The 13,358-nt window shown below is 39.7% G+C and overlaps 1 protein-coding gene and 1 long non-coding RNA gene across 2 annotated transcripts in view; one reads left to right on the forward strand and one right to left on the reverse strand.

The window, feature by feature from the left end:
• Positions 1–365: 365 nt before the first annotated feature.
• LOC106938517 (contactin-associated protein-like 2) overlaps positions 366–13,358 on the reverse strand; it is a 73,503-nt gene continuing 60,510 nt past the window's right edge. Inside the window, exons 7-10 of the mRNA XM_015020592.1 lie at positions 12,609–12,702; positions 3,412–3,675; positions 2,526–2,597; positions 366–1,646 (exon numbers count right to left, since the gene is read on the reverse strand). Coding sequence (XP_014876078.1) covers positions 1,447–1,646; positions 2,526–2,597; positions 3,412–3,675; positions 12,609–12,702 — 630 coding nt within the window. The 3' untranslated portion in view covers positions 366–1,446. The remainder of the gene's footprint in view (positions 1,647–2,525; positions 2,598–3,411; positions 3,676–12,608; positions 12,703–13,358) is intronic.
• On the forward strand, positions 7,708–12,398 carry LOC106938518 (uncharacterized). Its single transcript, XR_001422640.1, has 2 exons — positions 7,708–8,913; positions 9,491–12,398. It is a non-coding gene; the product is annotated as an uncharacterized LOC106938518 (long non-coding RNA).

Consider the following 13,358-nt stretch of genomic DNA (forward strand, 5'->3'; position numbering starts at 1 on the left):
TCTCCATTTGGGTGCTTAACTTTCTTACCGTCGCCGACATACTTGATGGGCTGGGAAAAACTGGCTGGAGTTTGCATTTTGTGCGAAACTGAAGAGCACCATCTTACGAAGGAAGCAAAAGAAAACCTGAATAGATTTCATGCAGCATCAGTCAAGTTTTTGTTATGGGTCTAAGTTAAGTAACAGAAGAAAAGGCGATATGGCTCAACACCTTAAAGGCACAGCAGATTCGTAAGCCAATTACCATCCTAACTTCATCCCTGGTGGTGTTCGGAGTTTTTACTTTAAATTCATGCTGCTTCAGGCTCCTTCAACGCTCGGAGCTAAGTGCATAAAGAAAAACTGTGAAGCTGCCTCCTCTGGCACTTTGTTCAGCATTTGACCTACACACACTGCGTACATGCACACGTTAGAAATGGCTCCATTTAACATGAAAAAGAATGCAAAGAAAACCTTCAACGCCAAATGATATCCGCAAACTTTGAAAATAAGACCAAAGTGTTTGGCAAAGAAACAAACTGACCGCTCGCGTCCGAATGAGTAAAGGCTCTTGGTTTCACTCATAAACTCAAAGAAAGCTGCCATGATGATGAGCTAAACCATCGGTGGAAAAATCACAATTTGCCATCAAGCTCTGAGAAACCCCTCTCTGCGCCGCCACAGGAGGGAGCGTCCCGTACAATCGAAAGTCATGAGAGACCTAAACATAAAACTCTGTATTTTACACATATATAATATAATGGACAGATATATTACTGTAATATAGATATGACATTTCTCATTGGCATTTTGGACTCTAAATAAATCTTTTCAGGAAAACTGACACAAAATATATTTACAAAGAGACTTTTGGCATTCATGATAAACTCTTATGTTACCAGGTTACAGGATGTGCTCCACTGGATGAATGCGAGTGTTGACAGACTGGTGCGACTACAGCTTGAAAAATGGGAAAAAAAAGAAAAGAAAAAGATAAAAAACAAACAAAATGTTTGGCATGTTGATTTGATCATTTCTTATATAAGATTTCTGTTTAAATATAAAATCAAAACCAAACAAGGACTGGCAATAAATCTTTGCTATTACACCATCCAGTAAGTGTAATTATTTGTCATACACAGTATTCAAAGGACTCCTGAAAACTCCCAAGCACGATACAAAGAAGGATAAGCTGGTTAGTATATACATGTATAGTCTTTTACAGCTGTACTCCTCAGGATAAGCGTCCGACTTTTCTTTTTCTAATACTCTGGATATATTAAAAAAAAAAAAAGAATGGAACAGAAATTTCCCCACGACCCTCATCTTCTCAGGGAGTTTGTTGTCCTTGTGAACAGTCACTCCTCTTTATCGCCAGTGGTCGGTCACGTGATTAATCTTCCTCCATCTGTGAGCAACGATGGTCTCGCATTTTGCCTGCTCTGTCCGAGTCCCATCGTCAGCCCGTTAAATGAACCACTCCTTCTTTGATTCGTCGATAGTTTCTGGGTTGTCGGTGCCGATGATGGCCGTGTCGGCCGACTCTGTGGCCGACTCCCCGCTGCCCTTGGCCTCGTTGGTGTGGTAGGTGCCTTTGTGACGGAACATGTAGCGGATCAGGAACACCAGCGTACACAGGATGGTGAAGATCACCACTGCGATGATCCCTGTGGAAGAGAGAGATAGCACGTCGAATGTACTGAGCTTTCAGTCCCGTCTGCTGCCTCACTTCAAAGTTTTCATTGGTCCGCCGCCTACGTTTTCAGTGCCATCCACATTTCCTGGCACATAGCAAGCATTGATGCTTAAAATAATTTACCAGATTTCGGTTTCGTCTCCTATGGACTCTTTACTTCAGCACGTTCTCCGCCACATTCCCACATCATTTGTTGCAAGCTGGATCCACCTGAATTTTTTCCCATCCCACTTATCCTAATTACCATGCACTAGACTAGTGGCTAAAACAAAATGTGCACTGGTGTCACACCAAATTTATACCCCAGGGAAACAGAAAGTCATGGATTATGAATAAGAAGATCCCAAAATCTCTAATCAAAATATTAATGTCAGGTATAGATTTCATTTGTTTTTCTTGCATTTATTTTAAAAATGGCATTGACCAGATAATAAAGTGAATTCTCCGTTTACATTTTAGTCCATGCTACTAAAATAAGAATTTATTTCATGCTTTTACACATTTTTACTGCAGGGTATTATGATTACTGCATATGAATCATCATGTGGAGATCAAAAATAATTACGCAAAACATGTCATTGATCTTACTTAATGTGCATTTTTAACCAAAATCTGCCTAAATTAATTTTTTTGAAAACTGCCATTTCAAAGTGTAAATCCCTTTCATTTACTATTTTATTTTATTTTCTATTACAAAATGAGACACGACACCCAAAACAAGGCTTCTGACCAGAACAAGTGAGACATTATTTCCAGATCTTTTTATATCAGGTTGAACTATGACAACTCTTTCTCCGCATATATTGTTTTAGCAGTGTTCATACACGAAACATAAGTAGCGGTGGCACACCTCCAATGATGGCCGAGTCCCTGTTAACTCCATCAGGAATGACTCGCTCTTCATTTAGGGGAGTCTCTGCATCTGCACGGCGAAGAGAAAAGGGACAGGAAAAAGCATCAACAAAAAGAAAGTGTAACGTACAGCAAGTCTAGACCAGCTTGTAAAAGCAAAGGAAAAACACAAATTTCTGTTTTTTTTACTGTCTCTTTAATTAATGCTATCCTTGAATTCTTGTAAGATTTATTTCTGAATTTTCTGTGTTTCTTGTCTTTATGATGAAGTTTATTCATTAATATTCTGACATGCTGAGAATAAAGAGGTAGACCTTATTTATAAATTAGGTAACTTCTCAATGAAATTAGTTCCACTGAAATTTATTTATGGGCGACAAAGTAAATGGGGATGGGTACAACCGTGTGAAACATCCGTCTGTAAAGCCATTTCAAAATCATACATTTTTTTCCTTCTTCACATTTATGCAAGACTGGAGTTGATTTATAACAAATTCCCAGTAAGACAAATTGAAATGTGGAGTTGAAACTAAATACAAAACATAAAAAAAAAAATAAAAAAAAAATTCTTGCTGGTAGAGGTATAAATAAACCTCTTTGCAAATCCTTTCATGAATGCAAGCAATTGTTGTCGTGTAAGACGATTATCATGGTTCATTTCTAAAGTTCGTACACGATTAAATACATAATTTCAGCTCAAGACGTATCTTGATAATGATTTGTATGTTAGGCTTGTAGCATGAAAGGACGTTTTGTTACTTTAATCTCGCCTAATTATAGGATATATTGCTTGTGCACATTTCAGAAGTTGGAATGTCGACCACAAAAAGCTCCTCATATGAGAGAACGTTTACAGGAGAGAGTTTTATTCTAGAAGTACCGACCGGTGTTGTCCAGAGGCCAGGGATTCGGTGCGGCCGACATTGGTGGGATGGTGAGAGGCGAAGCCCCGCAGTTAGATTGCACGAGTTTGCCCTGGTAGGACACAGGAGAGGCAGACGCAGGGTGGCTGTCGGCCTGGGCGTCTGCGGCTTTTCTCAGAGCAGACTTGAGGGGCGCGACTCCGTTGAACTGCACGCGGGACAGGCAGCCGATGAAACCCGGGCTGTTGTATCTCTCGATGAGGACGGGGTCTATGGGTCCAGTTTCTATGCAGAGATAAATGACGGAGAAGAGGAGCTTGTTAAATTGTCTTAGTTAACTCAGCACTGTATGAAACGAAAGAAATAAGATTCTCCGACACATGGTTTCGGATAGCAAACTTTAAACTTGCCGATTCCAAAGCAATCCCCCTTTGACGCTGAATAATACAACATTTAAGTGGGGGATTTAATTTTTTAAATGAAATAATTTGTCTGTTGCTGCTGCATGGCCTCGGACACACCCAGAAGGAAATGTTTGGACAATCACAGAGAACGCTATGACCTCATGATGACTAACAGGACTCCTCCATGTGCAACCACGCTCGTCGTTAATGAATCTGGATGATGGGATTCTGAGTATCTGGACATGGTTGATAATATAATTCTAACTCTATTTCATTTTGATGAGTCCAATCCAAGCTTGTGTGTGCACCAGAAATAGTCCTGTTTTTTTATTCCTCTTGTGCCTGGATCTACAAACTTCACCCCGTCTGTGTATTATGTCTTAATTTTCATGCCACGCACATGGTTTCTCTGTATTTAATTTTTTCTCTGTGTGTCTGCACAATGGCTATGCATTTTGAATGTAATACACACATTAATATGAGTAAAGCAATTTTTATGGCGAGACACAAGTCAAACAGTGGCTCTCGATCTCGATCTAAAATGCGTTAAAGTATGACCAAATGTGGAAAAAGTTGAAAAGGTTTGGGAATTTGCATGAGGTGCACAACAAGAGTGGATAGAAACACACACACACGCACACACAAGAGGAGAGCAGCAGGTGCCAAACAGCAGGACAGCGGACAGATTTACTGGTACCAGCCATCTTTCAAATGCAGAACATGCTTCTCTTCTGTATGCTTGAACATGTGCTGATCACTGTGGGGCCCTGTGTGTGAATACTAACATGCTTCTCTGCTGGGATTGCAACTGGGCTCCTTTGCACACAATGACATTTTCAATACACACGGGAAACTACCGGAAAGTGCAAGTCAGAAAGCAAACAAAGGATGTGGCAGATTTTATAATGCATTGTATAGAAAGGGTGGAGCAGGGGATCAACTCTAATCTTACATTTTATGAGCTGAACTTGCAAAGAGGCTCAGTTTGAGAAGCTTAGACAGAGTAGATATGGCAAAAGTGAATTCAATAGAAAACTACAATTACTAGTCCAAGAAGGAAAAATAAACTTCTACAGAAAAAAAGGGTTACATTATAACCTTTCAGAACCTTCTTGGCTGGCAGAAAGTCGAAAATGATAAAGTCCCATAAATTGCTGATTGTTAAATGTAGCAATTGAGGCTACGTAATAGTATTTATCGAAACATCCTCAATCTCATGAGCAGCACTTTATCAACATGTAGGATCTAGTGATGAACAGAATCCCCAGATATCTTAGTAATAATAATATATATATAACACATTTTGATGCAATGATAAGTTGCTTTGGGACTGGTGGTCACCTCTCAATGACCCAGACTGGGTGTCACACAATTTCTTCCTTCAGTGGACACAAAAATGGTGTCTCCAGAAAAGCAGTTGCTGTTTTCATCTGGCACATGTTGGAGGTTCTGCTCCTCAGAACTCTGAACCAAACTGCAAACAGAACCCAAGAAATTCTTGCATTCTTGCTAGAGAAACTACATAGATTGGATCTCTACTCCAGGTGCACACCAATGGAAAACAGAAAAAAAGCCTGCTACAACTTTAAAGATGAAATGATAAAATAATTATGCAACCAAAAAACGAGGCGATAACGTGCGTCTTTGATTCCAGTCAGACTCGTTCATTGTTGCTACTTCTGTGTCTCTCTTTGTCCACCTGGACTCCAGATTTATCCAGATCCACTTGTATGACTCTGCATTAAGAGGCTGACTCATTAGCTATAGTCGTTCAGAAAAATAGATTTTTTTTTTCAAACCCTTTTGTTCTCATTTTTAGGCAGAAACTTAAAATAAGTGACACCCAACTGGAGATAGTGTACTACTTTAAAGTTTGGATTAGCAGCTTTAAACTGCAGTAACATTTGAAGAAATTCTTGGATATTTATTCACAAGCATCTTAAATAGTTTCAAAAAAGCTTGGTGGATTTTGGTAACAAATAATCAGTATCTTTACAAGAAAAAAATATTACAGCTCAATCCAAGGCATTGAAAATTGAAAGGTACGCACATATTTATCCATAAGTATGCATTATACATGAGGCCATTGAAGCAAAAAATCTAACATGCTTAGATTTCTTGTTTCTTTTCATTAATCTTTTGCCTTGTCCCGGCTCTCAGCACACTAATCTACAAACACCTACAAGTGATTTAACACTAACCACAAACTGATCTCCTGTTTGCAAAGCTTGGTCATAGCCTGTGTTAGCAGCTTTCTACACTAATCAATAAAACATAGGCAAAAACACAAAGCAAACAGCTTTTCCACACACACACACACACACACACACACACACACACACACAGGTTATAATTTGAAGACAGAATGGACTGCTTCATTTAGCCAGGATGAAAAGCAGCATCATGTTTGATTTATAGGTCCTTCGCTCGCGTGTGACCATATGTGACCATATGTGACCCTTCGTTAATCCATCTCGACCAAACGCACGTTAATACACGGCAGAAGCGTCGTTGAAAAGAGTCGACTGCACCCTCAAGACGGTGAGTCAGTTTGCATGAATAATTCAAAAAAGGAGGTGCAGAAAGAAACACAATTGGTAGTTATGGGGTGTTAGTGAGTGTGTGTGTGTGTGTGTGTAAGTTGGATGAATAAAACAGGGGAAGGAGAAGTGACAGGCAGAACTGGCTCAGAGGGTGGGTGTGGCTCCAAGGTTCAGAAGGAACGGGCATTATAAGAGGAAAGGTGGGTGGAAAACAAAGCGGAGAAAGTGTGAAGGACAAAAGAGTTGGAGAGAAACAGTGAGGAGAGAGGGGGAATCAAATGGTTCCCATGGCGACAAATAGAAGCCGATTGAGGGGTGGACGAGGGAGAGGAGACATTGTTGCTGGTGCGAGGTAATGGAGAAGCGTGATGCGTTTAGAGGTGCGTGAAAAGAATATCAATGTGGGTCCGTCCACCACGCCCTCCAGTAGATCTGGATCATGCACAAACACTCAGATGTTCTACTGAGAGGTGCAGACAAGCATCTTTACTGCAGTACATAAACAGATGGAAAAATGGGAAAATGGATAGAGGCAAGATTGAATAAATAGTTTAGAATCATTTGCTTTCTTCAAACATTTAAAAGTGATTTAAAAAATCATAAATTGGCAAAAAAAAAAAAAAAAAAGTTCTTTATGTTTTGCAGTAAATTGAAATTGTCCTAATTGCAGCATTAGGACAACAATGTAACTTTCTAGCTTTAGATGTTAAGCCACATAAAAAAAAACAAAGCTGTCTTTTGTCTGAATTAAGCTAAAGCTACACAACAGGAGGCGGTGTCACATAAATGTTTGCTTAGAAAAGCGGGATGTGATGATTGATGAGGATCGGTTTTAAGCACAGCAAATATACCTGCAGCTTTCCCCACTCAACCAGAGAGAACACACCCACATGCATTCACACAAACACACACAGGTATGCTCTTCAGCGCCACCTCCAGCATCCTCCTTGACCAGGATGCTAATTTTGTTAACACGCCAAACCAATTAAAAACCAACACAGACACGTTGACGTTGTCTCACTGTCTGCGATGGCTCTTTTCGGATCAGATTCTCTCACACACACACACACACACACACCTACACAAGTGACTGCAGGGAACTCGCACAGACACATAAATTCCCATAATCCTGTTCATCTAGCAAGTAAACCGGTAAAAAAAGAAAGAAAGAAAGAAAAACATTCCCACCCATGAGTACAAAAAATGCGGCAAAAGAGGACGGGATGAAACTCTCTGCTTCAGATACAGATTCGAGGTTCAGTTTTCGCCGAGATGACTCAGTGACCTGCCGCAACCTTGGCACACACATGCAAACGCAGCAGCAACGCGAGCAGAGGACACACAGGCATGCATTCACCACAGTTACCTACACAGACTTGTGTCTGTGAAGAGTTTGTGCACCAAACCTTCTTCTCTTCTTCTTTCAGATGTTCTCTCTCTCTCTGTTATGTGGCTCATGTGGAAACAGCAACACACTGACAAGCATCTCCTTTTCTCCCTGTTTCCCCCCCCCCCCCCCTTTTTTTTTTTTTTTACCTCTCTCTATCCCTCCCTTTTCTCTGCAGTGCAGTCCCACCCCCACTCCCAGACGCTTGCTGGAGAAAACCCGGATCCAGGATCCGATGTGGCCTGGATCAGGATTCCCCGATCCCAGATCCAACTCGTGGCTTTTTGGTAATGACGTCATTCTTTCGAGACGTATGGAGACGTACACACAAAACAGCCGTCTGAGCACAAAGGACAGATTGATGTTACAGAGGTAATCAAGCTGCCAATCGGAGACAGAAAAGGAAGGGAAATTTGTGATATCAGCTTGATCCAACACCAGGGTTTTATCAGAGCTTTGACTGGAGTCAGGATGTTGTGTGGCTGTCAATGCAAAGGTCAACACAAAACAGAGATGGTCAAAGGCTACTCTGGAGGAAGGAAATTGATTGGACTTAATCGTGACATGCTATTCCAAAGAAAAGGAAACGCAGTCGATTTGAGTCTAAACACCGAGGGAGTGAATCGCTGCTCTAAGGCACACACGGACAGACCTGAACGAAGTCATATAATAGTCCTGCTCCATACTGTTGAAAAGAGCAACATTTCTATAAATACGTATTATGAACAGGTTAATGCCAAGGCTTCAGCTGTTCAGGAAATTGAGTACTTTTCAAACAGCTGCTGGCTAAGAGGTTTGATTCCTGCACTTCAGCAGTCCAAGAAGTACTTGACCAAAACATCTTAGGATTATTTAGACGACTGGCTAAAAGCCTCCAACACCGTTTTTTTATTTATTTATTTTTTTTATCATTTTGTGACAAAAAAACAACGTTTAAATCCTGTTATTGACTGACTGTGAGGCTGCAGCAGATCCCCGTCAGTGTCAGACATGTTACACTATATAAAATTCTGATAGTTATTTTACATTTCATTTTTTATATCTCCTGTTTTAGAATAGGAGACATATGTTTCCTATTGTTTAGAATATTTATCTGCCGTCATCGGCGGCGTTGCTAGCCAGCCTGCACATTCAAGGCAGGCTCTGCTGTGGGTGGAGGAGCTGAAGTACAGCGGAGAGCAGAGGGAAGGTGTGAGCAGCGCGTGCATGAGCATGATTGAGAGTGGCTCTGATTTGGTCGTTTCTGACCATGAGCGGTGTATTTCTGCGCCAACAGCTCTGTTTATACTGCCATATAGAGCACTTTCTCTTAAGTTATCTTGGCTCCCTAATAGAACTGAAGTAAAATACAGTAAGGATGATCAAATAAATATCAAAGATTTGAACAGTCCCTAAATAAAAGCGTTGCATTTAGCTCCTCTAAACATTACTCAGAGAGAGGTACTTCAGCCTTAAACTAGCAGATTTGCTTTCAGGCATGCGTTTTTCTTTAGCGGTATCTATAGAAAGGGAAAAATATGTGGAAATAAAACAGATACTTTTAATTTTAGTGTGGTGCTAATGTACAGTACATGGCATTTACCCTGAGGGCTATAGTCGTCTGTCTCTAATGATGCTTTTCCTTCAGTTCGTTTCTTCTTTGAATTTATTCCTTCTATCTGACGCACACCGAAAGAGAGAGACCCAACAGATTTATAGCGCAGAAGACAGGAATGTGATTCTGTTGCTCCGGCTGCGGCATGACTCATCTCCCTCATCTATTCCAGGTGGGTGCAGAGATCTGCGTTGGACCAACACCAATCCACAGACTGACATCTATCACATATAGGTCTCATGAAATTACTCATACCGCTTAAGCTTTTTCCACATATTTCCCGTTACAGCCACAATATCCAGTGCATTTTAGTGATCAGTCAATAACTGTAAAGCAGAAAGTCAAAAAAATTCTTCTTTTTTTTTTTTACTTACAATAAAATCTGAAAACCTGGTCATTTTCAGCGTAAAAACAACTGTTTTGTGAAGGTTTTAGAGCATCATGCAGACAAAGGAACAGCAGGAATAAAGTTACAGAGGTTACAGTTGGGTTGGGTCATAAAACACTTTTCTATTGGGTAGTTTATCTTCCATTAGGAGAATTATCCTAATCATATAACTAACGATAAAATGGGATAGCTTAGATCTGAAAAGCTATCCCAACATCAGCTCTCAAAAGCAGCTGTTCTGCAAGATTTAAATGTTCTCCTGGTTCAAGGAATCGTAATCAAGTGGATAATTTGCTGCCAATCCTCTGCAGAAGTTGACGACATGTTGAAGAGGTAATTTAGATTTGGAAAAAATTTATAACATGTAGGACACTGGCGTTTGTAGACTGGAGATAGCGGCACCTGGTTTGAATTCAGGTAGCAGAATGAACCAACTAAACTGGGAATCGGTGGAAAGACTTAAAAATGACAATAATGTTCACAGACACTCTCCATCCAATCTGCTTGAGCTTAAGGAATTTTGCAAAAAAAAAAAAAAAAGAATTGGCAAACTTTCAGTCAACTTTTGCATTGATGATACATAAATACCACAAAAAGCTAAAGATGGATGAATACACCTTCAGTACTCTACCTCCAGTCAGGCACCCTGATCCTAACATGGCCCTTTAAGCAAGGCTTCAAAACAAAAACCACCATGTTTCATGTTGCATGGACCTGCCTTTGGCTCCAGTCATAAAGGTTAGTTGAATGACCTGATTTATGCAATAACTGTGCAAAAACAGACCAAGACAGAGGAGAGACGGGGCATATGGGCTTTCTCCCTGACACCAAGGTTAAACATCAAACAGGGAGGGAAGGATGAAATTACCCTCATGTGCACATGAACACTAGCAGTTTACTGTTACAGGATATTCATTATAATAAAGTTACAAAAGCAAACCATTCATGGAATAATGATCACCACAACTTTGGCAAATTATCATTAGAAAACAATTCTCAGATTCTTACTCTTACTTTCCCCAAAGGTCTTCTGCAAAAGTAAAGTGGGCTTGATTTCTGAAAGTAAATGGGTAAAATAAGTATTTCTCTTTTTCCAACAAAAATGGTTCTTCTGTTTTGACCTAAAATTATATTAGCAATTTCCCCTTGGGAGTCAATACATTCTATTCTATTCTATTCTATTCTGGCGTAAAATTTCAAAAGTAGTTCAATTCACTCTGGAAACAAGCACCACTCTTGTGTGACTATTGAACTTTGCCTGGGTTCAAAGCTGTAAACATAAAATCACTTTTCTGCCACTGCTCAGCTGCTTCTTGCTTGTTCTTTTCTTTTCAGCTTCTTTTGCATATTTCTTGACCTTAGACATGGAAACAGATACAACACTTCAGTTAAGGGCTCAAATTGAAAAGGACATGGTAAGGAAGAAAAAAAAAGAAGAAAAAAAAAAGTGAATACATTAAAGTGCCTGTGTGTAGAATGCTGAAGTGGAACAGTTACAGAAGCACACACATAGTAAAGAGATTATGAATAGAAATCTGAACAGGTAGTAGAATGGAAGCCATAAATCTTTTTACACTTTGGGTTTACAAAGATGAAAAGGATTGATGTAAATTGTGCTAAAAGTCTTATACATCATTATGTGAGCTTTCAGTTGATCACATCCAAGAATGACTCAGAAGAGAATAAATGCGCCTCGAAAGAAGGAAAATCCAACACTTGATCAACAGGAATGTTAGCAATGCTCTTATTACATCAGTTTAACAATGAATAAATAAGCAGTTCTTCAGGAGGGGTTTATGTATAATTACTATTGGATGGAAAATCGCTTTGCAGAACAGTTGATGACCTGAGAATGGTTTATTGCTCGTTAATGATAATGAACACTCTGGGTACTGGTGCACACACCTCTGACTCTCAGTCATCTTATGTGAAATGCTCCATTGTTATTGAAGCCAGCTTATCCCATCCTGCAATCAGACTGCAAAAAAGGGAAGGCAGAGATGTCACAGTGATCAAAGTGTGTGTTTAGCGTACCAAGCACGGGGCCTCTCTCTCGCTCTGAAACAGAGAACCTGATAGCTGAACTGTCTGACAGCCTCTCTTGTCTTTGTGGTTCAGACACAGAAATGGAACAGATCCGATGAGACGCAGAAATACAAGCTTTTGTCCTTGCAGCTCTCCTCTTCTGTCTTTCTCATGACAGCATTCCCCCCGTCTTATCCTTAATATTATCCTTCTGGTTTTCTTTCTATGTTAACGGTTACTTTTCAGTATGTGGACTATATTGATATTTAGAGTTATATCTTACAAATAAGACGAATATCTTCATGCTGCTTTGAGATGAAGGGTGACCTTGGTTTTGTTTTCCCCCATAGCACAGATGTTGTGTTGATAGTGCGTAATGGGAGTATGATGGAGGGATTATGGGAGATACCTCGCTAAATAGCTAGCTAGCTCTACTCATCCCTGTAGGGAAAGTGATTTGCTGCATTATCAGGAGGAATTAACATGGAAAGACAGCAATATACATACACAAACATTAACAGCAAAGAGGTTTGAATTACCCATTAATTTATGGTACCTTTTTACTTTTAACTATTTAATTGCTTGAGAAAGGTGGTTTCTTGGCCCTCAAAGAACATTGCAAGACATCTGGGGATTTCTCATAGTTTGTTTTTGCTGTTGTTTTGATAAAAAATACTATGCAGTGCAACCCACATGAATTTAGTTGATTCAATGAAAATCTGCACTGGGGATTTCATGATTAATTGTGACAACTAATAAGCGACTATCCTCAAGAGTCATATTCCTTCAGCTTTCTAGGCAGTTGGAAATAAAACATGTCCACCATAACCAGTTCTACAAACAAAAGAAAACAAGTTAAAAGTGGCAAGCTACTCACCGTAGACTTTTCCTAAGAACAGCGTCTTAACCAGGTCGAATTGAATGTCTGAGGCATCTGGAAGTTTGTAGTTCACAGGCGGGTAATGATCCAGCTGGAACGAGAAGGAGACGCAACGAGCAGCGAGTGAGACGTCAGAGTCAAAAACATTTTTCAGAAAGTCTGAAAAGGTCCCCCACTGAAACATGCATCGACACATTAAGGAGAGCACAAAAAAAGACCAAATGATTAAAAGATGGTTAATGTGAGGCACTGAACTGAAAACAAGGATTATACACAGCTCAACAGCTCCCTCCTGTGGCTTCCAGATGTCAATACATATAGTTAAATGTTAAGGGAAAATGTACATTTTGCAAGGATTTTAGTCTACAATTTATTTATCAAATAATTATAGATATCATTCACAGTGTATTTTTTCCTCTGAAAAATCCCACCAAACTTTTTTTTCTTCTCTGAACTCCCTGCAAATACATACTATTCAAACCTCAATTCAGATATAAAACAGCTCACATCAGACATGTCTAAGCAAGACTTTGCATTCTTGTCCTCAATTGCCAGTGTAGTGCAAAACTACAGTAGAATAAATGGTCACACAGAAACCATGGTACCAAAACGTTTTCACCCCCTTGGATGTTTTATTCTATTGTTTTAGCAAAACCACCATTATCGACATAATTTGTCTTTTTTTGACAACAGTCAAATACTTTTCTTTTTTTGTCAAGAAAGAAACATTTTGTTGATCATGATTGA

The sequence above is a fragment of the Poecilia latipinna genome, unplaced genomic scaffold, assembly GCF_001443285.1.
Source record: "Poecilia latipinna isolate Pla-1442-1.1 unplaced genomic scaffold, P_latipinna-1.0 Scaffold2612, whole genome shotgun sequence".
Taxonomy (NCBI): Eukaryota; Metazoa; Chordata; class Actinopteri; order Cyprinodontiformes; family Poeciliidae; genus Poecilia; species Poecilia latipinna.